Consider the following 26,553-nt stretch of genomic DNA (forward strand, 5'->3'; position numbering starts at 1 on the left):
TAATCCAAACCATCAAAGAGAAAGGGATTCTTCTGGGTAATCACTAACATTTGACAAGTTTGATTCTGGGTAGTGTAGAAAAGCAATGCATACAATTAGAAAAAACAAAGTGAGACAGTACTGAAATTATATTACATGTAGAGAGATTTAACAAAAGCTGGGAAAAATAAGAGCAGCTCAAGAAAATACATTTGAGCTCAAGAGCTGTGACAGTTGAAAAGTAAACCAATATCACACCACAATAATTGTTAAGATTTGGGAACAAAAGGGGTATGTGTGTTTGTCTCAATCTACTTCATGTTAGGGCTTTGTTTAAAAAAACCCAACAAATATAGAATAATTGCTTTGTACGAACAGATTTTTTTTTAAAGTAATCCACATCAAAGCAATATGTTAAAGATTTACAATTCTTTTTTTCTAATTGTAATGTTTTATACATTGCCCAATTTTAAACATGACAAATGAGTCAGACATACTGAAAACCAGGAAAACATTTTGGGTGTTTAACTTACTAAGGAATTTTGGAGAAAATTGGCAGTTTTTCATGCAGCATAGCAAAAAACCAGAATATCAGAAGCAATGCAATTACCTTCTAACAAGATCGCTTTGATGATTAAAAAGATGTCTTTTTTTTAGGAAAGGAAAAAAGAAAATAATTAAACCAAAAGTTCACAGCAAAACAAATAAGTGCAAATGTTTCAGGTTTGATGAATGTTAGAGTTACACTTACTGGATGGGCGTATAACAATATTATTGGAAATTGCTGCTCCACGTTCATTCCTTGCTGTACACTGATATACTCCTTCATATGCTTCTGCCTTTCCACCATTCATAATGTTTATTACAAGGGTTCCTGAGTTTGGTTTCACTGTTACCCGTGCATCTTTATCTATATCAAAATGAGTTCCATTACGGGTCCATGAGAAGCTAGAATCATAAAAACAAGATGAGGAAACTGATTACTAAAGATTAGGAAAAAACAAGAAAAATAACTTCAGAAAATCTTTTTTAAAAGCATATGGATTTGGTCTGTAGCAAAACAAAACAAAACACGGCTTACGAACAATATCTGAATTATTTAACTGGGAAATGAGTAACAAACGTACATGCTTTCAGACAAAAGGCTTGCCTACACTTGTTAATAGGTGCCATTTTTAAGGTCAGTAGTTCTATTTTAAAATTACACAGAAGGATTGATAAGCTAGCTACAGAGAAAAAAATTGCTTTCATTTTCCACTAAAGATGATACAGTGAGGTCTGCTAGAATTGATATGGTTAAAGCTGCATTAACACTTCTATTATAAGCCCCATTATTCAAAGGATTTATAATGACCCTGTAAGAATTTGCTCTGGGCTGAAACGTGTCATATAAGGTCTCAGCAGGAGATCACGTTTCTTAATCGGTTTGTCCATTTTTTAAGTTACTAGAGTGAATAAAAAGGCAATATTGTGGGTTTGATTGCTTTTCACTACTCTAATGCAAACAGTTGTGATTCTATAAATACATTTTGCATTCTGCTAGGTCATAATTAATCTATTAGGCTCCTTTTGGTGTTACTCAAAACAACTGATGTTTTGTAAAGTAGCTGCTGAGAATGTGCAATATTATCATTCATAAAGATTTCTTTTCTGGGAAAAAAAAAAAAAAAGATTCATAGTATGCCAAAGCTACTCTTTTTTCATGCTCTAAAAATGCATTCATACTCTATTACTTCCAAAAATACATTGATACAATGCTATGATGATGACTATATGGCCTCACCTCATGAACTGCGGAGCACATACAACTCCTACTGTAGTCAGTGGGTGTTGCTGATACTCATTACTTCTCAGGATCAGATCCTTAAACATACAAATGTCGGCCATACGTTGCCCATTTATATTTGATTACTAGTGAGACTGTTACATAAATACATGCGGTACAGGTGAAATTCAACCAGCTCAGAAGGGTTCACACAGCTTAAATTGTGCTATGTCCTCCTATGGTTGAAGAGTGCAGGAGAGTTTCTGTAATCCATGAGCACTGTGAGTGGAAGGTAGATGGGGCTCAATTTTAGCTTCAGATAGATAGGTGTGGAAGGAGCACTGTAGGAGCCTGAACTTGGGACACCGAGATCTAAAAGCATGAGCTTCTCTTGCTCAAGTTAAAAAGACACCGTTAGCTAGAGGCAATAGCACACTCAGAAGCCTCAATCTATTATTTGGCCAATAGCAGGGGACAAAGAGGCACACTGCATTAACATGGGTTACACACTCTCCCTGGCTGAGAAAGCACCTCTCAAAGTCCAGAGTTCCACAGCAGTGCTAATTCCCAAGTGTTTCTGCAAGGCTCTAACCCAGAACTACCTGATCTAAAGGATGAGCCTCTACTGCTTGATTTAATGGATTGAGTCAATTAGGTCAATCAAAAATATTTGGTCACTAGGCACAACTAAACTCAGGTTGGCCCCCTCCACCCCTTTGGAAAATGCACTAGAAAATTCAAGCACTTCACAAACTACAATCAGTATTATGAATTCATCATTTCACTCAATACCAGGTTTTTAGAGAATGTCATCACCTCGCTTAAAATAGAAATCCTGGAGCAGCATTAATTCTAGTGGTGGTGCTACACCTCTATAACAGACATGGGACATTAAAAACATCTTACATTAAAAACACTGAGAGAACAGGAGAGAAAATCTTCCTTCTCTCAGTTCTGGTGCTTCACATAACAATGCCCCCAGAAGGAGGCTGAAGGAACAATTGCATGAAAAGTGCTGTTCAGCCATGGGCTGGAGTATTCTCAATGAGCTCTGTGGGGGCGAGCAGGCTCAGTGTAGTTTGTATAGAACACTGCGTGAGTGAAGCAATGCTCAGTACACCAAATGTTTAGTGAATTTTACTCCCAGCCTCTACTGAACATGTATCAATGGCAATTTTCAGAGGTTTATAAATTGAACAAATTCAGGTGGATTTTCATGAGGACACCCAAAGAAACCTCTCTTGGATCCCATAGTCACGTCCCTGAATATTTTCAAGGTCCCATTCTAAAAATCGAAGGGCAATAGAGCTTCTCAACAAAAGTAAGATTTTTTGTAACATTGGCAAAACAACGTTTTTTTGCCTAACCTCATTCTAGAAAACAGCTGAACTCTTTTTGCTAAAACTTTCCAAGCAATTCAGCCTAATGCAGACATGTGGCATAGAAAAATTCTGTCAGAATTATTAAAATTTGGTAAAGTTATAAACCACTGAAAACAGGATCTTATAATTTATTTGGGGAACCTTAACTACAGGCACCACCACCACGATGCCTCTAATAAACTGTGAGTAACATGAAAGCTATAAAATAAACCTAGAAAATCAAGGACACTTAAGTTTAAGCTGACACATATTCCTTAGCTCATGATGTTTTGTTTAGGTATTTCAAAATTTTGCTAACAAAATTGTACAGTTTAGAAATCATGGAATATATTAATCAAGCAACTAATGATGCTGGCTGTGGATGAATTTGAGACTTCCTCTTCCAGGCTTGTTCTAATAATTATGTGTGCTCAGACACCACTTGCATTTTAGGAATTCCACCATGACATCCAAGGGTAGAAGGTGATCAGACCTGTTCTATGGTATGCCTTGTAGTGCCCCCATGAACAGCTGCCTACCCCTTTTACCATAATGATCCCCTTTATTGATTTTCCTATTGAAAACTTAAGAGGATGTTTCAAAATCGTAATACTATATATTTTTAGAATGTTTCTATGGGTACCGTTGTTCAGTTCAGTGTCCTCAGCACTTCTATGGGAAGGGCTCACTTAATGCAGTTATTATTATGATTATAAAAATAACAAGGATGGTAAACATAAGACTTCATACTGACTTGCTGTTATTAGTTTAGATTAAAGCGGTGTGTTAGTCCAGAAAACTATTTCATTCCTCTTAGTTTTCACATTTGTTATTTTTAGATTTTCCACATTATTTCTGTTAACAGCAAAAAAAATAAAAGCAGTACTAACCTAGGTGGTGGCTTTCCTTTTGCTTCACACTGTATTACAATATTCTCTCGAGGGTCAACAATGTAGTCTTTTGGAGATTGCTGAGTTATTGTTGGAGGCTGTGACACTTTATTGCAGAACATAATTAAGAAACAGTAAGAAACAATCATATTTTCAAGGTACCAACATACCAGTTTTATAGGCAGAAAAGACAAAATTAGCAACAAAAGACTGGTATTAAAGCATCCTTTGCATTCAAAAGGCAAGGTGCTCTACTGTTGAAGATGTGTTGTTTTCCACAACTAAAAGCCTTTCCCAAGATGTTTTAATGGATATTCCTTGTTCAATATACTACAAATCTCATTCAATATTTGTGAAGTCAAAGGACACCTGAATCCTTAAAGCCAACAAATATTTCAAAACAAACAAGCTGGAGCCCTAATTCACACACAACAAGAGCTCTCTTCAGTGTACACAAACCAATCAAAAAATGATGTACATTGTTTTCAGTTTATGAACATTGGATATGTTTCAAGTGGGAGTCTGGGTTGAACTATATTTCAGTGGTAACATGACTAATTCATCTTTAAGCTATGATTTAATGACAGCTACATTTCAGGAGTAAAATAATTTTTGCATAAATTTGTACCTGAAAGTTTGACTATAGCTTAAGTGTTTGGAAAAATTGGTATATCCACTAAGGATGGATTGAGACAAGATACTGACAAAGTTGAGAATATGTGATTCTGAATCAAAACCAGCACTTGGAAAAATTCTACTTTTTATTCTTCTAGTACTGAACATGCATAAACCTAAAATGGATTTTGCATTTTCTACCTTTTCCATAAAACAATAAGGAATAGCCATTTGCTGAATTACCCAAGGATGAACAAGAGATGTCAGGGTCAGTCAAATGCTCAAGAATGATTGGCATGGCTTGAAATTCACTTGCCTGGCGAAGGAGTTGGTGCCAATCTATGTAAAGTAATTTGCAATCATTTACCATTGACTGCACCTCTTTTTGCACAGAATGGAATGGAAAAATTCATGACAAAAGAAGGATATGCCTAACTGCATATCTTCACTGTCAATCTGTTTTACACTACAGTGGCAGCCAAAGGAGTATCATTACAGTAGTTCAGAGTTCTGGCCCTGAATATGTTCAACTTTAAATACATTTTTAAAAAGTTCATGAAATCGCTTGGGCCATACTTTTCCTCTTGTATTCTGCTTTTTTCCAGAGTAAATTCCTCTGAAAACAGATGTAAATTATTGTGCATGAAAGCACGTACATTCCAGTAATTAACCACTAAATTCTCTGAACTGAGCTGTTTGGGTATCATCCTGAAACCCTTACAAGGGTAAAAAGTTGCACTGACAAAAATATTCACCTTACCGTTCCCCTGGAATCACTTGTGTGTGTAAGGATTGTAGCACTGGAACTGAAGATTGCACTAAATATGCTGCAAAGGAGTCATAAAATAACTACGCAAGATGTTCCAGCCAGAAGTTGGTTAGTATCTCAAAATTAGAAGAAGTCTTAGTAACAAGGGTCCTAATCCTATCATCAGGTCTTCAGAGCACACATCATCTCATCTTGAGGACATGTTCAAGTGCTGGGCCCAAACACGTAGGCTCACCGTACTGGGCCCAAACACGTAGGTACTGAAATTCTCAGAGCAGAATTTGGGCCAATATTTTTTGCAAATTTTGGAAATTTGTAATTAAATAACTAATTGTAAATGCAAAGTTCTCTATTTTACTAGGTAATAGATATCTTGAAAAGAGAAAGAGAAATTGATGATAATGAGGGGCCTAATCATTAGCTGAGGTTAGTCCTGCTTTGAGCAGGAGGTTGAACTATATGACCTCCTGAGGTTCCTTCCAACTCTAATATTCTATGATTCTATGATTCCAGGATATACTTCCCATTGGCTGCAATGGGAGTCGCACATGCCCATCCCCTGGAATAGCAAGTTACCAATCTTTTCAGGGTCTATGAAAAAATGGCTGTTTAACTTTTATAAACTCACTATAACTTGCATTTAGTTAGACTTCAGAGGGTACTGAGATGACAAAACAAGTCAATAGCAACAGCAATGAAAACGCTGCCTATAAGCGGTAGATAAATGTTACAGCAATCTTGATTAGCATCCTTGTGCAAATGCTATCAATTTTGTCATCTAGTAAAGTACAATCTGCTTTAGTTATAGCCCAAGATATAAAATTTGGAACCATATTTCAGGCCCCTCTCCTTCCCAATAACTAGGTGTATTTGGATATCAGATTGGTCCATTAAAGACAAAAGTCCAGCTGTGAAACTGACTTTTAGTATTATTGATATTTACTATCCTCAAATTTCCAATATGGGCTTCCTGCTGTGTAGAAACGGGCAGCGTCTGTAAGGCACTGCACACAGAGAATGGTGGCAAAGCCAGGAGGATATGTTCAAATACCATGCTACCATGGCATGGTATAATGCCCTAATCAGAATAGAACAGGTCCTGCAGAGTTAGCATCCCCTTTCATTCCTCTCTGCAAACAGGAAAGTGATTGGGAGGTTTCCTTCCCGGGACGATGGTTCTTCACATGGTCCTATAGAAAAGCAGTCAGAGGCTGGTGCTTTTCTCCTCTGAGGAACAGTTCTCAGGGCCAGTGCAGACCAGGTTCTAAGATGGTAAAAGTGCTGTCTTAAAAGGGGTACAATTTAAGGACTCTTATAATGCAGTATATTGTTAGCACCTGATGCACATATAAGACTTCAATCCTGCATCAAAATCTGCAAACATTCAAACCTATGTGGAGTCCCATTGTACTTGAACTTACTGGATTCAAGATGGGCACAATGGCCTTGCTACTGCATCCTGAAGGAAGATTGGACCTAGTTAATTCATGGTGTGGCCTTTTTTAAAAAGAAATAAAAATCTCTCCACCTTCAGAGATACGTGTGTCATGTTGCCCCTGCCTTATACACACACACCTCCCAATGAATTCAGGTTCACTGAATGTGTTTACTCCTGAAAGTAGTAATAGCAAATTGCTTTTTAAAAAAAACTAATAACTCTTAATGTTCAGGTAAAGTAAAATCAAACAGTATTTGAATGTTTTATTTTATAAAAATACCTTCAAGCTGACATATATACAATAGCATTTTCTTAACACTGCATGCACAGAATATTTAGCCACAGCATACACAATTGTGAACAAATACCACATTATTTAGACTTTACAATCAATACTCAACAAAATTAGTATTAATTTTAAGCAGCACACAGTTTATCTTTCACTATCTGGACAGAAACTTACATTCTTTGAGAAGTATTGCTTTTTTCCCCCATCAGAATCAGCAGGTGAATGGGCAAACAAAGATTAAAGAGAATCATTTGTTAGTAAGAAGAAACTTAGCATCTTAGAGAGGGAAAGTAAGTATCTCTGACAAATATACAGTCATCTATAAAGAGAACATTTACCAACAGTTTCCACATAGTAATATCTGAAATACCAATAATGTTTCCCATTGTGTCAGGAAATACTACAGTATCTCAGATTCCACTGTATATGAAACTGCTCTGAAATGCTCACATTTTAACGGCAACCATGGTATGTGACATTCACCTAAAAAAGGACATAAAACATTGATTCAGAAGGAGGTAGGAAATCAGAATTAATAGGGTGCATTGCCCTCATGCTGCAACCAAAAATCAATCTACCCATATGACCATATGGAAGAACAAAGGAAATGCTTAAGGCTAAAATAACTCTTACAAAGACAAAAGCATCTAATGCTATTCCACAGACATGCAATTACTTTCAGTTTGAAAAATAACTGAAAAGTACAATTAATCTTCGCTGTCACATGCTACACTATATGATCTCATCCTCATATCAGTTACTTTGCATATCATCTTCCCATCATCAATAATATTTCAGATAATGAAAAGACTGACTACCTTTCATTAGCCATACTATTGATCATCCCTTGATCACATTAAGATAATTTAAGAATTTTATCATTGTTTTTACCATTATTTATAAAAACAATAATTTACTTTAGACATTGGTTCAGATTCTTCGTTTTCTTTGTTAATGGATACCTGTCTGTATCAGCTGAAAATCTCTGCCTCTGTACTATATACTCAAGCAGAATTACTGAGGTCAAGCTAGGATACAAGTATGCTTTTTTCTATTGTAAAGAGCTGGCATGGTATAGGAAAGAGGTCCATCTGTGCTCTCTATTGAAGTCAGGTTAATCTAATCTAAGTGTTGCTTTTATTGTCTTTACATGCCCAGATACACTGTGGTGGGCATATTATAATCATTCAAACAAACTATATATATTCTAACCCTAAGAAGGGGTTTGAATTAGTTTTCTTTTTATTGTGTAAAATTAAAGACCCAGGGGAACAAATTCAACTTAGAAAACACAGGCATTTGTACCTCATGCTTTTAAAAACAAAGTTTTTTGGCAGATTAGTAATCTAGTGCTGTAAGGGCATTTAAAAGTCCAGTCTCATTTAGATATATTGATCTTGTTACAGAAATGAAGGTCATTAGTTTGAAATGTTTGGGAAACGTGTCAAAAACCCTCCCTCAAACACTTGCAATTTAGGTGAATCATTAGTAAAGAAAAACAAGCATTTACAGTAGTAGATGTAGAAATATGTTTGCGGAAGATTATAATTTAGAGACGCTCCCTCATAAGCGGCAGTATTATGAATATGGAAATAGAGATGTGCCTTGGAAGCTGGGGTTTTGAACACAGTGTAGCTATGTACAGCAGTTCACCAAAGAGGCTTTCTAGTTTGTTTTATTACAAGTTTTATTCCTTTCTTATTTCACTGCTTTGTTGCTTAATGAATTCCAAGATCATTTCATGGTGTCAGAAGTGCTGAATGAGAAGAAAACTGCAGTCATTTTGAAGTTAAGTCCTGTGTTTACAACTGAAAGCAGAGACAGTAGGTAGATGTCAAGTATTTTGCACCCCCACATTAGGCCTCATTCCAGTCTCTAATAATTACAGATTGTCTTAAACCCAGAAGCATGGAGTTTTCATACACCTTCCAAAATTGTCATTAGCATTACCTACACACTCTGGATATTACTCTTATCCATATAACTATCCAATTCTTTTTTAAATCTTGCTAAGTTCTTAGCCTCAGCAACTTCCTGCAGCAGTGAGTTCCACAGTCTAATTACATGTTCTAATTACATGAAAAGGTATTTCCTTTTATCACTTTTGAATTTGCCATTTTTAAATTTAATTGAATGTTTCCTTGTTCTCGTGTTAGAAGACAGAGAAAACAGAAGCTCCGGATCTACTTTCTTTGTACTATTCATCATTTTATATAGGTGTATTAGGCCCTTTCTTATTTGTTTCCTTTCTAAGGTAAACAATCCCAGCCTTGACATTATAATATATATATATATATATATATATATATATATATATATATATATATATATAGGAAAAAAAAGCAGGTCTTGGGGCACTGCTTTATTCACCACCCAAACCGCAGACTGTGTGTTACGCTAAAACTGCTCGGGTGGACCCTCCTGGTGTGCTTTAGGTATCTAAAGTTCAAGGTCCACCCAGAACAGTTAAACAGCAGCACGCGGCCTGTGGCTAGGGTGGTGAATCCAGCAGGGCCCTAAGCCCCACTGACAAACATCATGGCTTGCCTCCTTTCCGACCCACACTGCGCAATCTGCACATGAGCTAGAGGGGCTGTCGAGAAGAACGTTATGAGTGATTCAACTGGAGGTTTAAATCACAAGAATCCCCAGGAGAGAGAGAAAACCTTGGTGAGGCCAGCAAGGGGTGCTGCAGGGCAAACATGCCCTATGACAGCCAGAATTAAGGTTGCCCAGTGCACATGGAATCTATGATAGTGATATCAGCCTTTATAATAGACACCTTTAGGAATTTATCATAATTATGGAAATCCAACATCAGCCCTTCTCAGGCTAATTATACAGGCCATTTTATTTGTACAGTACTTTTAAAACATTATAAATTGAAAGAAAGCACTTACTGATTAAAAGGTTTTTGATACATACTTGCTTCTTCATTAGCTCATACATTCTCAGTATTTTGTTTTAGCAAGGTTTTGGATGTTGTCATTATCTTCCATTAGAACATGCTTATTTCATAAGTTAATACTTACGATCAAGAGGTACTTCCAATGCAATAATCATCTGGCACAGGAAGAGAATCAGGGAAGCTCTGCTTGCAGATATGCTCTTCTTTGTCATCATTATTTTAAAATGGATTAGTTAACTCCTGCTGAGACAAACAAGTGCAACTTTCTTTTCTTCTTTCCAAACTAGATGTTGGAATAGTTATGTAAATGTAACCAAGAAAGCTGGAAAAGAAGAATAGAAGACTAATGAAGTAGAAATGCTACGGAGATGTGAACGGTAAAATGTTTCATCAATAGAGAATACCATAGATTCATATATTATACCTGGGACTAAGAATAGTGCCCAACCTTTTGGCCTTGATGAAATTTAAGCCACTCATCAAAGCAGGAGACCTAAAAGCTCTGAATAGGGACTTGGAATGGTTACCTCATTACAAGAAGTAATTGTCACTGTTCACACATTCTCACCTTCTATTCAATGATTGTGAATAGGCCTCATCTACTCTAACTGAATGGACTTCATCAACACTTACTCTCCCCATTGTTTTCTCTTACCCTTGGAGATATATATACATACCTCCTATCTGTGATTTCTATTTCATACATCTGACGAAGTGGGTTGCAGCCCATGAAAGCTTATGTCTGCAGAAATGTGTTAGTCTTTAAAGTGCTACAAGCATCATCATGTTTTCTGTAACCCGCCCTCCCTCCCCAGGGCTGGAAAAGACCCTCAGAAGCAAGATCCCAGATGGAAGGGGCTAATCAAAAGGAGAGGCTCCAGACCAGAACTTCAGCTTCCCTGACAAGTATCAAGACTATCTGGATGTGTTTGAAAAGAAAAATGAGGATTTACTAGCCCCACACAGGGCCTATGACTGTCCAATAGACCTACAACCTGGGGTAAAGGTGCCCTATGGACAAATATACACCATGTCTGAAGCAGAGCTGGAGGCACTATGTACACAAAATACGTACTACATATATCCACAAAAATCTTGCAAAGGACTTCATTTGGAGATCCACCTCTCCAATGAGATGCCAGTCCTCGTTATGCAAAAAAATAAAAAAGGATGGGTCATCCCACATCCCGAAATTGTTGGACCACTTGAGTACTACCAGGATCTTTTCTAAACTAGATCTTTGGCTGGAGCATACAATCTGATGTGAATAAGGCCTGGGGGCAAATGGAAATCTGCTTTTGTACCAAATACAGGCACTTTGGATACTTAGTCATGCCATTTGCTTAATCAATGCCCCTGCAACATTTCAAAAATGATGTTTTCAGGAACATCCTGGACCTGTAGATCATCATCTACCTTGATTATATACCTGTGTATTCTGAGACACTTGAGCAGCACTACCACCATGTCCAGTCCGTCTTGAAGAGACTACAGAAGCATGATTTGTATGCCGCCAAACTAGAGAATTGCACCTTCAATGAAGCCACCATTGAACTTTTAGGTTACGTCACTGTAGCTGGAGATTTTTGTTTCGAACTATGAATCTGCTAGGCAGAACAGTCAGGTAAAAGGGGTGGCAGAAAAGGCTCAGAAGGGTTTAAAATCATAACAAAAATAACAGTAATTAATTGGATAGATAAAGGGTGGTATCAGTATTTGGGCATTCTGTGGTATTTAAAATATTGATAAGTTTTAGGAAAAGGATCTTTAGGATAAAATTTAGCAAGTGAATCTGGCGTTGGCAATTAGAAAATGGCTCTGCTCTCTGTTAGCTCCTAACTCCCTCTTCACTCCTAGCCCCTCCCCTATCCATCTTGACGTTCTCACTCCTAACATAACCCCGCCCTTCTAATTAGCATAAGAGATTAGGCTAATTAGCATGAAAGGAGAGGCTAATTGCACAAAGGTGAGGCTAATTAGCACAGGAGGCAAGGCTAATTAGCATATTGTATTGATTGGCTTAGAGCCTTTTACATCAGAACCTAATAACATGGCAGGTTTGGCCTAATTAGCATATTAGGTGGCCTTTAAGCTGATTGGCTGATCTGGGTAACCCTTGGATGAACTCCCTCCTAATGTCACATCTCCCCTACCCATTTTGAGGTTCTGACAAGCTACATATAGACAACTGTCAGCAGGCTAAGCTTTGTAGAGAGCTGAGATCCTGTAGAATGCTGAGATCACCTGAGGAGAAGAGCTTAAATCACTTGGAAGAAAAGAGCCGAAAAGAACCACGACATCCCAAAAACATCTGAACAGCTGTGAGCATCATTGGAGCAAAGGTGCGCCTTAGGCTTTTGGACAACCAGGCTAACTGAGTCCCTGCTTTATGTCCAAACCAGGGTAATCCTTCTACTAGGAAACCACACAGGTGATCCTGGGCTTACAGGCAACCAGGCTAACTGAGTCCCCGCTCTGTGTCTGAGCCTAAGGTGATCCTTGTGTCGGAGAGCTGCGTAGGTGCTTCTGGGCTTACAGGTGAGTGGGCTGAGTCCCTGCTCTGTGTCTGAGCCTAAAATAATCCTGCACAGACACCTCTAGGCCTGACAGGCAACGGGGCTGACTGAGTCCCCCCTCTGTGTCAGGCCTGAGGTAGCTCTCTTAGCAATTCTTGGACAGAACAGAAGGACCTTCCCTGACGAACAGAGGGATGTTTTAAAGGTTGTGTAAGTAAAAGACCACCTGAGTCTGCATGTCAATAAAGTTGGATGCTTGTGGTCTGAGTGAGATTCTTCCTCTCTACCCTTCCAGCAACTGCCTGGCCTAACGCTTGCTGGATGATAGATTGTTAAAGATTTTTAGTAGTAATATATGTATAGAGTGTTAAGTTTTAATGTATAAGATTAATTAATGTGTTGTTAGATTAATAGTGTTAAGTATTATAGAGTTAAGTTATAGTCTCTTATACCGTATATGTTCTAGTAGTCTAAGTACTATTTTCTGTACCATATATCTTCTAATAGTCGTATTCTGAGATATGGTCACAAGACATGCTTGATTTCTCTCTCTTTCTATTTAATGTAACCATTCACTTCTACATAAATATGGTATCTGTTTTCAAAGTAACACAGGTTGTGTGTTCTATCTTGATCGGAGGGCTGTATCCGTGTCTTTTCAAGGGAGGATTGTCTTCCTGGAAATTCCAATAGAGCAAACTACTGTACCAGTGGTTTTTAGGGGTAATCCTGTACTCTAAAGTTCTCTCAGTTATATCAAAATTGATTCCCTAAAATTCTTTTTGGTACCATCATCTCCCTGGAGAGCATTCAGATGGACCCGCAGAAGGTGGAAGCCATCCACAATTGGACAGCATCCCTCAACTTGCCAAGAACTTCAGTGCTTCTTGGGCATCATGAATTTTTATAGGCAATTCATCACCAACTCCTCTGAACAAACAGCCCCCCTGACTTCCCTCCTTCATAAAGCTGTTTGGTTCACTTAGTCACCCGAAGCCTAGCTCGCTTTTGACCCTCCTTCACCGCAGCACCGATTCTGGCACATGCTGACCCGACTTGCCCATTTATAGTGGAAGCAAATACGTCCAACATGGCCTCAGGGCAGTACTCTCACAGTGACTCAGATCCTAGTCAGTTCTGCACCCATGTGCATTCTACTCATGAAAACTCAGCACAACATGCCTGGATCAGCACCTCCATGAAAATGGGTCTGAAGGGGGTGTGATGTAAGAAAATGCAGGACTAGAACTGACCATGGGAGATTTGGGCTACTGATGCATCCACATCACCATTGGAAGCTGAGCTTGGATTTGTGCTAGAGGACCTGGTCACTGCAGGAAGTACTGCCCAGCAGGGCCTGTTTGTGGTGGCCCTCCACAGCCCACTGATTGGCTCAAGTTAGTATATAAAGCAGGAAGCCATCATGGGGAGCCATCTGAGCAATGAGACAGTCCACCTGCTTGCTCCTGCTCCAGACCTTGCTTTGCTGTGGACACTAGACCGTAGATTCTGACCCTCATTCGTCCCCGACACTGCTACTTGTCTGCTGTCTGTAACCTGATAAGCTGATCCTGACTTCCTGGTATCCTGACCCAGCTCAACTCTGACTTTGCTACTCATTTCTTGACTGGTATACACAGGCCATCCATGGCCTAGCCTGACAGCAAGAGAGGATCTTTAAGTGTCCAGTGGATCAGGGCCTGGGCATTCCAGGAAGATGCTCAGAGGACAATGAAATTGGAGTGTGTCTCTCATTAACCTGTAAAGAAAGAGTGGGGCCTACATAGGCCTGGAAGCCAGTGCTTGTGTTGCCAGAGTAGCACACACCTGGTGGTGTTGGGGAACTGACCCACAGCAGGCACACACAAGACTTCCTCATGCTAAGGGCAAGTGGTAGCGGGTGCCTCACAAACCTGGGTATCCCTGGGATGTGTCACACCCACACAAAAAACAACATTAAACTTTGAAGAGAGGAAAATCTCTTGGAAATGTTTGGGTTTTTTGGGTAATTTGTTTGGAACAAAGGCAGCAAGATAGCAACTACCTCACAAAGAGCAGCTAGCTTAGTTTAAATAAAATAAGATGGGACACAGGATCTTATATAACTGCACAAACATCATATGCCTAAAACTTGCTCCTCACTGGAAAATTTCTTGGACATGCCTGTGACGGGGTCCCCTGTGGTGCAACCTGAAAACTGTGGGAATGTCATGCCCTCTTCACTCTCCAGCCTGAGCTGTCCCTCACAATGCCTTGGTAGTGTCAAGCAGCACAGGTGCTATTATCACCTAGCCCAACAGCATGCAGAGCACCACACCCAGCTAGATTGCATGAATGTTAACCTGGTTGCTTCTCACTTTGTGATACTGTTTACACTTAAAGAGCTATCTACAGGCTACTTAGTTGCCTTGCCTAGCGTCTCCGGAACCAACAATAGAGAGGCATCAGCCAATTACTCCCTCACAGTTTGTAAGAACTGCATCAAAAGGAGTCTATCCCTAAAATTATAATAAGTCCACTCCCCCCTCATTGTGGGGAACACATGCAACAGCTTTTGTTACTCAGCTAAGATTTTTAGTCACTCCATTTCGAGACTACACTGGTTGAAACAAAATATTAAACAAGCTTATTAACTACAGCAAAATAGATTTTAAGTGATTATAAGTGGCAAATGTAAAGAGATTAAAAGTAGTTACCAAATGAAATAAACATAAATTGCAGTCTAAATTCTATACACCACCAATATTTGAATTAGCAATATCTCACCCTTGTTAGCTGGTACTAGCAGTTTCTTAAAACAGGCTGGGCAACTTTCCCTGCCTGGGAATCCCCTCCTCCCTCTCAAAGTCCTTTCTTTTCCAGATGATCCTTCAGGTGTTGAGTTGGGGAGAGTCTGTTTCAGCTTGCTAAAACAATCAGGGCTCATGACCTGTGGGGTCATCCTCTTTGGTCAGTCAACCCCCATTATGAACATGCACTTTACAGTGAAGCCTCCTCTGTAAACAATTCCTAGGTAGTGGAATCTATTCTAGAATGGGTGAGAAATAGCCATTAACTCTGTCTGGCCACTCCACCATTGTGCCTGAAAGGCTGTTTGTGGGAATTTCCCACCTTGTAACATGTTCTAAGAGCATGTTCAGCAATGTTTCATAACTTTACATACAATGGTAGTACATACAATCTGACAAGAAATGCCCAGGGCTCAATTCTTCACTGCATGGCATCTTACAGTGTTATTTACTCCTGTGCAAAGTGAGTGTAACTCACTAGTATGTTGATTTGATAGCATTTTAAACCTACATTGTACTCAATTTGCACACATGTAAATGACTCCACAAGGCATCAGGCAGGGGAGAATGAGGCCCTAGACTGAAAATACAATTAAAATTAGTGTGAAAATAATGTCATGCAAAAATACCTCAGGCATCTATCTCTATTATTGCAATGCTATAATACAACATAGCATACTGAAGTATTCTGGTATACTCACTTATACTAAGGAGATATAAGTGGCAACGGGAAAGATAATGCTGAATTTGAACTCTTTACATTATTAAGTATCATATTTTATAGAGAGAAAATGCCAAAATGGTTTATGATAGAACATATTTAACTAACTACTATTGTAGGTTTGTCAGCACAACTTGGTGTTCTTGTTCAACATGTTCAAAATGCAATTTTATATATTTTAATACTATATGAATACAACAGCTGCTAAATGTTGTTATATTATGTCATAATGTCAGCTGATACAAAATAAGATATGTCCTTAAATGCAAATCAGCATAAATTGTTTAATTTCAGAGCTCTAGTTTTTATATAACAAAATTGCCTTTCCCCATAAACATTTTATCATGTATCTATAAACCAGTGTCCCCACCCAGGCTTTTTCATAGGAAAACACATGAAAACAATTTTTCTTAGTAAAATTTGGCAAGAACAGCTGGTTCAGGAGCCATTCAATAGATTTTCAGAATATAAAAAAGATTTTATATATAATACTAAAACTAACTTATGGTGGCATTTCCTGTATTTCTTGTGGAAATGTTAGTTGTGAGTGAGCTCAAACTCCAGGCTGTGTGTGTGTTAAACATTGTTTAAGAGAGACATATGAATGCAACCAAAATATAATTTTAGAGTCTGAAGGGAAGATTGTTTAAAGCATGTTTCAGAAAAAGAATAATTTTTAAAATCAAGGGGGAAATAACTGCTCCTTTTAAAGTAAGACATAATTAAATTTGGAGAACAGGACTAGAGTAAGGAGCATGGACGCACCAATGCGTCAGGAGCGGTGCACTGGGTAATGGTACAGCACACGGTGATGGCTGCCAGCTAGCCGCCTACTCACAATGCTTAAAGTGTCTGTGTTGCTTCACCTGGGGCAAAAGACAAGGGGAAAGCAAATAATCCCTTTGAAAGGAAGGGGGAGGGGCTGGGAGGAAAATCACTTATAAGGAAGGGGTAAACTGGGAGGTAGAATCTGGATGGACACCTCGATGTTTAATGAATCAAGCCCCCCTCCAATCAAATAGACTCAATGCTCCCATAGATGCCATTGGTGTGTGGCCGCCACACACCACCTCCAATGCAGTCGTGTGTGCGATAGGCAGAATGCATCCCTGATCTCCTAGGAACTGCAGTTGCTGTGCCCTCTCTTTAGGAGAATGTCTGATGTGTGCTATACCTGGCTGGCTGGTGACAGGGTACAGGAACTGTACCTAATAAATTTGGCAGATAGAGTTTTGATGTACAAATATGCACATAACCTCACACATACAGCCCCACCTGTTCACACCATTTTAGAATATGCATATTAGAGTCAAACATAAGGTTAGAAATGTGAAAACACTATGGCACTGCAAGAAAGGAATAATCAAAATATTTAATGGGTTTTAGGAAAATGAGCAATCTATTACATTACTTATGAATATTGGTTACCCGGCCCAGACACAACAAATCCAAGCAAAATTACAAATGAACTGATAGAACATGAAACTTTTCCCTTCCCTCCTCAGTCTAATATCTGTACTCCTCATGCAGAAAAATATATAAATATTTTTCTATAAAGGACAATGAAACTTTTTCCAGGGAAATTCATCCTGTTTTGAGCAGTAGTATATAAGATCCCAGGGAAACAATGGGGAAAAAAACATTTCCACAAGAGGGAAAAGAGAGTTAATAAATAGAAGCACTCAATTTGTACATACAAAACTTGTACATTATAAATATTCATTTTATGGCACACACAGTATTTTCTGGAAAAATAACAATCAAAATATTTCTTTTTGTGATTATAGCAACTCCCTTATCAGTCAAGTCCAGATCTTTGCAAGGTTTCTTTCTGTGCTTTACACAACAATTATGAAACCGTCAGAAATTTGAATAGGAAATATAATTTTTATCACAGGAGCTTTTTTTAAACAACTAGTCTCTATCTCAAAGAAATGCAACATTTAATTTTATCTAGCATTGAAATGATGAAGCTAAAATTAAAAATTCCAAATAGAAACAGTTATAGTAATCCAAAACCTTGCAAGCAAGTAGAAACAGCTAACACAATCTGATTACTATTTAAGCTGTTATAGACAGAATATTAATAGTAACATTCATGCCATTTAGACAACATACATATTTTTATGGGAGGCAGCCTGGTTCCACTGGTTGGGACTCAGGAGACCTGCCAGTCACTCATTGAGTGACTTTGGGCAAGCCACTTCACCTCCCTGGGCCATACCACCTTTTGTCAGTCTTGTCAGTTTTGATATATGTACTCCTGGGCAGGAACTGTCCACTCACTGCGTGTTTATACACTACTGTGCATAACTGAGACCCAGTCTTAGCTGGGGCCTCTAAGTGTTACTGTAAAACACACACATTATAATAAATTTATCAGATATAAACTGCATAATTTCCTATGAGTCATACAAACATTGGTGTGTTTTTAGAACTTTGAAATGCACTACTATGCTTCCTCCAAATTATGCATTTTCTCTATTAACAATAGTTACATTGCCTTTCTCATTGCAGTTAAAACCATAAAATTAACATTAATTGAATAAAAATATTCACAAAATATCATACAACTCAAAAACCATTGCAAGCTGTACATCTGTGTATTGAAGCCTCAGGAAAAGAGTCTTATTCATAAGGAACACATCACAAAAATATACTTAAACATTTCACTTACCACTTCCTTCACAGCAATGATGAAAACACTATTTTATTTTAGACTAAAAGTTCCTGACTGCACGACTGTCATTTTCGATAGATTTGTATAGCCCCCAGCACAACAGAGCCCTGATCTGACTGCTTCTAGGGGCTCCCTTAATATAAAGGTAAAATAATAATAGAAGTAAACCAATTTTATTACCTATATGCCCCTTCTGTATCACTCTGTTGTAACTGACAACTCAGATTGCAACAATGTAATTTACTCTCTTCTCACTGGGCTCACTCTGCAATAGGCTGAGCACTCTGGGCCAACACAGACTTAATTCAATGGTGCTCTACACCGATGCAGGGCTTCCACCCGCACTGAGTCAATTACAGGATTGGGTGGCACAGGTGTAACTCTGGGTACGGTTTCAAGACAACACTGAGGAAACTCGACAAGGTGGCTCTTGCAGAATTTTCAATAGACTCACTCTCTCCTGTTGCCATTTCTGCATGGAGTTGGAGATCAGAGGAAACAATTGGGCTCTAGCTTTAAAAATAAAAGAAGGATGTCAGTTCTTCAACTTACAGCTGCTCCACATTGACAGATCGGGGGCAAGTGATGTCAAGAGTCAGAAGCTTTGTTTGTTTTTCCTGTCCCTTCAAGAATCTGTGCAGTTCTACTCTGGAAAGTGACTATGTAAAAACGGCATCTTCTTACTCAGCAGCTTTGCACTCTCTCGCCTAGTTGTGTATTCAGTCCTATCTGCTGACTTTTGCAATAAAAATAATGTTGCTTTTTACTTTGGTTAGTTCTGCCGACGCTGTACAACTCAAGAAAGTATGTTCCTTCTTGCGTGTCAAAGACCTTATTACAAAGTTTCAAGTGATTTCACCAGGACAAATCCACTGAAGACAATGACAATGCATCGGCTGCTCTGAGAACATAATTTGCACAGGTGTAAGTGAGACATAATTTAGCATTTCTTACAGATGGAGGAGGAGGAAAGAACACAGCTTGACTCTCAGGATGGAGGGTGAGTGTGGAAGGCTGGTAGTTAGGAAAACAATATTTTTACTTGTAAACTAAACAAACTTTTTCTAAAAGTCATTGAGATGTAATACACAGGCAGCCCCAGGATACCACTGTTTCAGTCATTTTTTGGAGTAAGGGTAAAATTTTTGAAAGTACCTAAGCGCTTAGGCCTAGATTCACAAAGGGGATGCTGAGCGTCCTAGTGCCTAACTTTCAGGTGCTTAGAAAATCACAGGAACACTGTGATCCACAAAGCCTGAGTTGGGTGCATAGGCTCCTGCAATATGAATGGAGAGAGACAGGTGCCTTCCAAAATGCAATCCATCAGCCAAGCATACTAGGTGGGGAGCCACCTAAACTCACCAAGGAGAGATACCAACCAGCTGGAAATGCTAAGCCGTGCCACTCTCTCAGAGTTCAGTGCCTAACTCTGGGCTACAGGGCGGTGCCTATATGTACTCGTGATCCATGAACCAGGGGCTGCCTAAGTCATGTGTGGGGCCTGAAACAAAACAGCCCGAGGGATGGGGAGGAGACAATCCCTTATAATCTTTAGCCTAGTGGAGAGGTTATTTACTCAGGATGGGGAAAGAGGAGGAATTTGAACAGGGATCTGCCTCTTCTCAGATGAGTGCTCTAGCCACAGGGCTACAGAGTCATTCTAACTCTTTATCTAGTGCAATTAATATTTAATTATTCAATTAATTAATTAAAGCAGAGCAACTTCTTTAGGTGAGGCTGCAGGAGCACCCACGTCAGAATATCCCATAGCCCACTGACTAGGGCACCCACTTGAGAGGTGGCTGATCCCTGCTTCTGCTCAGGAGGAGACGGGCCTTGAACTGGGAGTATGTCACAGTCTGGATGAGTACCGTATCCGCTAGGTTAAGGTTATAAGGAAGGTCAGCCGGCCTCCCTCACCCCTGACTGTTTTGTGTGAACTTACCCGACAAAGCCAATCTGGTAAGGGGCCTGTGAGCACGCCTACCGGATCAGACCCCTGCACACAACTCAGGTGGTCCAACGTCCACCTTTCCCGTTCTGTGAACTGCTCTGGAGCAAAGGCAGGAGATGGGTGTCCAGGCGCCTAAATTGACGCTGCAGAGGTCATGCTCAGAGACAGAAACATAGAACTAGAGAACTTTTAACTGTAGGTGCCCAGTGAGTTAGGTACTTATAGGGTTAGGCAGCAGCTGAGCAGGACTTTTGTGGATCACAAAACGGGACATAAGCACATTTAAAAGGACTTAGCACCTAAGTACCTTTTGTGGATCATATTTTAAGCCCTGTTATGTTAAGAAAATCACTGGAATAATGATCAGATCCATGAAGCCATAGTTAGGCACATAGGTACCTCTCTCTCCACTTATTGTACGAAGTCTAAGAACAGGATCCACGAAAGCCAGCAAGCTAGAGGAGAGGTTCTTCTCACAGAGTTGGGCACCTGTCTCCACTTGGGATCCACAGCTGGGAATCCTCTCCTGCAGTTGAGCGCCTAAACTATTTCTTGCAAGAATGGCAGCAGCACATGCCTAAATTCTCACCAAATAGCTGGGGATGGGAAGGAGGAAGAAGAGCCCCTTATAACCTTTAGCCCAAAGGTTAAGCAACTCATGTGGGATGTGGGAGACCCCCATTCAATTCCTCCCTCTGCCTGATGAGGAGAAGGAATCTGAACATGAATCTACCACCAGCTCCACCTAACCACTGGACTATGGGATATTCGGATATAGGTCTCTCTCAGTCTTGCCTCTTGAAGCTGTTCCATTGTGACTTACATAATTAAATATAATAAACACTATTGGGCCAGAGAGAGAGAATGATTCTTTAGTCTAATGAGTAGGGCACTCACCTGAAAGGTGGGAAACCCATGTTTTAATCCCTTCTCATTCAGCTGAGGGGGAACTGAGCCAGAGACTCCCACATTGTGGGTTAGTTCCTTAACCACTGGGCTAAAGATTACCATTTTGAGCCATAAAGGTGAGATAGGCAGGGCAATGCCTATCTTCACCTGATTTGAGCACACTGGGGCTTACACGCCTGGGCACTTAGACTGAGGTGTTGTACACATGCCCAGCAGCAGAAACTTAGGCGCACAGGGGACTTTTATATTGACTATTTAGATAATGAGAGATTTTAGGTGCCTCCAGGGTTAAGTAGCAGGGATTGTCTTTAGTGACACCTACATTTTGGATTTAAGCACATAAAGTGGGAGTGAGGCACCTAAGTCCCTTTATGGATCTATATCTAAGTCACTTAGGCACTTTGGAAAATGTTACCCTGGAACTAGGCTTTGAGATGAACTGAGGCAGTGGTTCCTCATTTTACGCTCCGAGATCTTACCCTGTGGCAAAAAAGGTTGGCTGAAAGAATCACCTGCAAGGCACGAAAACTTTTGCTATTACTGGAGTACCACATACTGTGAATGGAACCTAGAGAAACTGCAGAGCAGCCTTGCAGAAGAGGGAGAACACACCGCACTAAGAGAAGCTGCTGAATTCAAAATCCAGATTGTGATCTATGCACAGAAGGAGTGCTCAGCTGCCACCGAAACGCCCTCCTCACTGCCCGCCAGACCTCATGGAGCCAGGAGTCTGACTGGGAAGGCTTGGGGGAGGGGGTCAAGACATCCATCTCTCACTCCACAGAACTTAATTAGAAAAAGATAATACGGCCTGCATTACCTGGGTGACATTCCCTTCTCTATACCAGCTCCTCCACAGGGTACTGTGGGTAGCAGGAACAATCCAGGAGTGAGACTCCATTGAAGCCATTCTCCCAGGGAGAAGGAGGTCACAGCTGGAGCAGGGGTTCGAGCCTTTCTGGGGATCCTCAAGGAAGACAACAGCTTTTCCATAGAGGGCGAACCCTACTACTCTGGTTGAGTAGCAGGATAATATCTCCACAAGTGAGCCCTGCAATCATGAAGATTTTCTCACAAAATGTCTCCTATGCAAGAGGGGATGATCTGACCCAATCAAAGGAAGAGAGCTCTTTCCAAGAAGTAGAGTAGAAACCATCCACCCCAGTATTTCATTTTAATATTGGTTATTCTAGAGACGAAGCATATTTGAGCAAGGACAGGCATTCTATCACACGTAAAGCCTATCAAGCACTCTAATAAAGGAGGGTAAACAGTACAGAATGAACAAGCTGAATTAATTCCAGCTAGCTGTTGTGGATAAGCTTTCAGAGGGGTTTTAAGTCTAGTATCTGTCTAAACCATTCAGGCACAGGTGAGAATTCACACTTTTTTGTTGTTGCTATTTTTAGTTTTAGTTCAATCCATGTGCTGCAAATAAGATTGCTAAATTTAAATGGGGCTTAAGTAATTTTAAAAGTGAAATGTGCCTGAACCAAAAGCTCAGATCCAAACCCTCCTGAGTGTTGCAATTCTACCCTTGATAACAAGTGGAACCAAAACTGCCAAAGTCAAGATGATTACAGTTTTGTAAATCAGGCCCATCCCTACTTTAACAGATGGGACTAGTCATACTGCCACTGCAAAGGGATGAAAGATATTGTAGGAGAGTAAAGAGTTAAAAACTGGACAAATGGTCAGGCCTAAGTTACAGGAAACGGGGTGAAGTCACGGGCAAACCTTGTTTCTGTTAATTGGTACGAATTCTAGCTAAAGTCTGTTATCTCTCCTCTTTTCCTCCCTTCCTGGCCTTCTGCACAGAGGATGAGGCTAACTATCGCCACTCCTGCACAAGGCCTTTGGCGGGAAGAAAGCATTATCTTCCTTCCCTCCCTGGCATGCCTTTACTTCAAAGAATGTTAGTGTAAAATTAATAGGCTTTAAGGTGATATGCATGCTCTCTGTATGGTAATCCTGTAAACAACAAAAAGGGGCAGGTGTAATTGTATTAATTATGTAATTGTTAATATTCATTTTATAGCAAAAACAACAAGTTCTCTGGCACTTCAAAGACTAACAAATTTAATTTTTGTAGGCATAAGCTTTCGTGAGACTCAGCTCACTTCGTCAGATGCAGAGGGAGAAGTGAGCTGAGTCTCACGAAAGCTTATGTCTACAAAAATTAAATTTGTTAGTCTTTAAAGTGCCACAGAACTCTCGTTGTTTTTGCTGTATACAGACTATTCATTTTATAGGTGTCAATGTAACCAAATAAGGGACTATGGGAAGTTGCTAAAAATGTATACATTTATGGATAAAAGGATTGTAAAGTAACCCCCTTGTTGCTCACTCGCGGCATCGAGGTGGAACGAGCAGGTAATAAAGGGTTCCGTCTCCCCAATCCCCCCAGGGACAACCTGTTTGGCTATTTCTAACTTCTGGCGTCACAAACAGGATACCAGGGGAGAGAAGTGCCTGATCACCACTCCTCGCTATAGATATGGGTATGTTCAACGGGCCCTTTACGGTAACCATGGTTAGGGAATATATTAATAACTTGTGTGGGGCCGTATGGGGCGCCTCCCAGGGGATATCAGGACTGGCCAGCCATCCACGTGTGGGTGGAAGCCTTCCTCACGTCCAAGTATTCCCAGGATAAGGAAAATGTTATTTTGTACAGGTTCTGTGCGAGGGCTTGTCTGGGTTGGAATCCAGGTTTGTTTTACAAGCCAGGTTAAAACCTTGCAATAAATCACGGAGGAGCAGCCCACAGTTAATCATCACAGTATGCTTGCGGTTAGAATGGCTGAGAGCCATATGAAAGAGTTTAACTGTGTTAAGTCAGAGAACCTGGCCCTGAAGGGTCAAGTGGACACCTTAAAGCAAACTTCTGTTACCCTGTCCCCTCTTTATCCTCCCCTTCCATCTAGTCCCTCTGCTCCCCCAGCCTATGAGTATAAACTCAGTCACAATAACCCTGTTTGTCCTATCGTGACTGTTCTGAATGCCTCCCCTGACATGGATCTTCTCCGCCGGTCTGGTATCCAAATTCCCACTGGTCCCCAATCGAATGGAGAAGAGGGCCCCACCATACATCAAAACGGGGACAGCCAATCTCCTTTGGAAGAGCTAGTAAATCAGCAAAGAATGTTAGCAGAAAAATCCTGGAGCACAGTCTTGGGATGGCTGGCAAGGACTGCTGACAACCCCAGTTTCACTCTGGTGGCTGTGGCAGCAACTCTCACTCTTCTCTCAGAGCCAGGATAAAGGCTTAGGATAAAGGGTGCAAGTTTTCAAGGAGCCCCACTTCCAAGAAGCCCCACTGATTTCTGTTCCTTTCTGTACATTTTGTGGCTTAGGTTTTTCTTCTTTCTATGTCTCTCTCTTTTTTCTTTCTCCCCCCGCCCTTTTTTTCCTGCTTCTTCTCCCCCCTCCCCTTCCTCTCCCCCTGTCTATGCTTACCTCCGGGATTCGGCGGCAGTTGATGGGAGTTACGCAAGCTATGCTAAAATCTTGCGTAACTCCCGTTGACTTCTCTGCTCCTCTTCTGCGCGCCGTCTTCACTGCACTGCGCCGACGGGAACTGTATTCCCGTCGACAGCACTACACCGCTTCCGAAGGTAGACTTACTATGTTGATTTCTGGATTGACTGAGCGGGTCTTCACTGACTGCTCAGTTGATCCAGAGAAATCGATCTGCCAGCGGCGACTTTGCCGCCATCAGTGTGGCCGTAGTCTCTGTTTCTTTTCCTTCTTGTTTGAGAGCTAAGGGTTAAAGCCACAGTTGAAACATTAAAAAATGTTGTTGCTGTTAGCATGTACTTTAAAATGATTTCACAGAACTAATTGGTTGCTTTTCAAACCCCCTCTCCCTCATTTGCACTTTTGTTTTTCTGAAATTTTGATGGAGGGAATTTTGGATGCACTTTGGATGTAAAAAGTTTTAACAAAGCACAGACTAAGGCAGCTGTGTTGCAAAAATTGTACTTGGTGGCTCAGGTTTTTACAAGCACAATATGCCATCTTAAAAATGCAGCTCAGTAAAAACAGTGGCTGATAAACACAGTGAAAAAATAAAAAGTTTAAAATCACAAAACTATGTTGCCAGTAAAGTGTTAAAGCTATGGCAGCAAGAATAATATAATAAAGGTAAAATATGCTTAAGTAAATGCAAAAGTAAGTGATTTAAAGAAAAAAGAAGAGTTAAAGGTAGCTTTTGTAGAAGTTATTACTACAAAGTTAAAGACAATTAAACCGTTGGAAGTTGTGGAATTGTTAAAAGGTAATAGTTGTGGAACAGTGTTATAAAAATATTTTGGTTTAATAATATTCATTAAGGTAAATATATCTATAATTTGGTACAGTCACATGGCATGGAAATCTGATAGTTAAATAAATTACACAAAGGGGTCAGGTAGTGGCTACTACCATGTTTTTGTCCCCAGAAGCCTTTACAGCTATTCTGAAGGAAAATGGGCCCTTTTCCTGAAGAAATTGTCTGTAAACAATTAATTGTAAGTAACTGCTGCAGGCAGCAGGCAAAGGGACAATCTGATTTAAATCATTTAATTACTAAACAATTGGTCAAATTTATAAAAGGGAATAAGGGGTTTCCATTCAAACTTGACTGTCTCTGAATGTACAAAATGGGAATCTGAGTATAAGTGTGTAAAAGAAATTAAAGTAGTGTAAGGAATGTTAAGCAAACACAGATAGCCAAAAAAAAAAAAAAAGCTTAATAACAAAGCCTTTTTTTTTTTTTTTTAGCTATCTCAATAACAAGAGGACATAATCTTGGCAGGGGCAGGCAAAACCAGAATAGTTTAAAAAAAAAATCTGGATTAAAAAATAAATAATAAAAAATGTCAAATTCAAGATTTGCAAAAATCTGACCCGGCATTGTTGGGCTCCCATTTCTCAGGTGAAGCGTTATAGTTCATTAGCCATTAGCCAAAAGGAATGAAGTGATTTTG

General features: G+C 39.8%; 1 protein-coding gene across 2 annotated transcripts in view; it reads right to left on the reverse strand.

Annotated features, from left to right (window-relative positions):
- Positions 1-26,553, reverse strand: part of NRCAM (neuronal cell adhesion molecule) — a 274,576-nt gene that overhangs the window by 110,404 nt on the left and 137,619 nt on the right. For both annotated transcript variants that reach the window (XM_067564201.1, XM_067564202.1), the window contains exons 3-5: positions 10,139-10,336; positions 3,996-4,101; positions 731-927 (exon numbers count right to left, since the gene is read on the reverse strand). In XM_067564201.1, the coding sequence (XP_067420302.1) occupies positions 731-927; positions 3,996-4,101; positions 10,139-10,229 (394 nt within the window). In that variant the 5' untranslated portion in view covers positions 10,230-10,336. The remainder of the gene's footprint in view (positions 1-730; positions 928-3,995; positions 4,102-10,138; positions 10,337-26,553) is intronic.

This window comes from Emydura macquarii, unplaced genomic scaffold (genome assembly GCF_026122565.2).
Source record: "Emydura macquarii macquarii isolate MOO-44397 ecotype Brisbane River unplaced genomic scaffold, CSIRO-AGI_Emac_v2 contig_2636, whole genome shotgun sequence".
NCBI classification, from domain to species: Eukaryota; Metazoa; Chordata; order Testudines; family Chelidae; genus Emydura; species Emydura macquarii.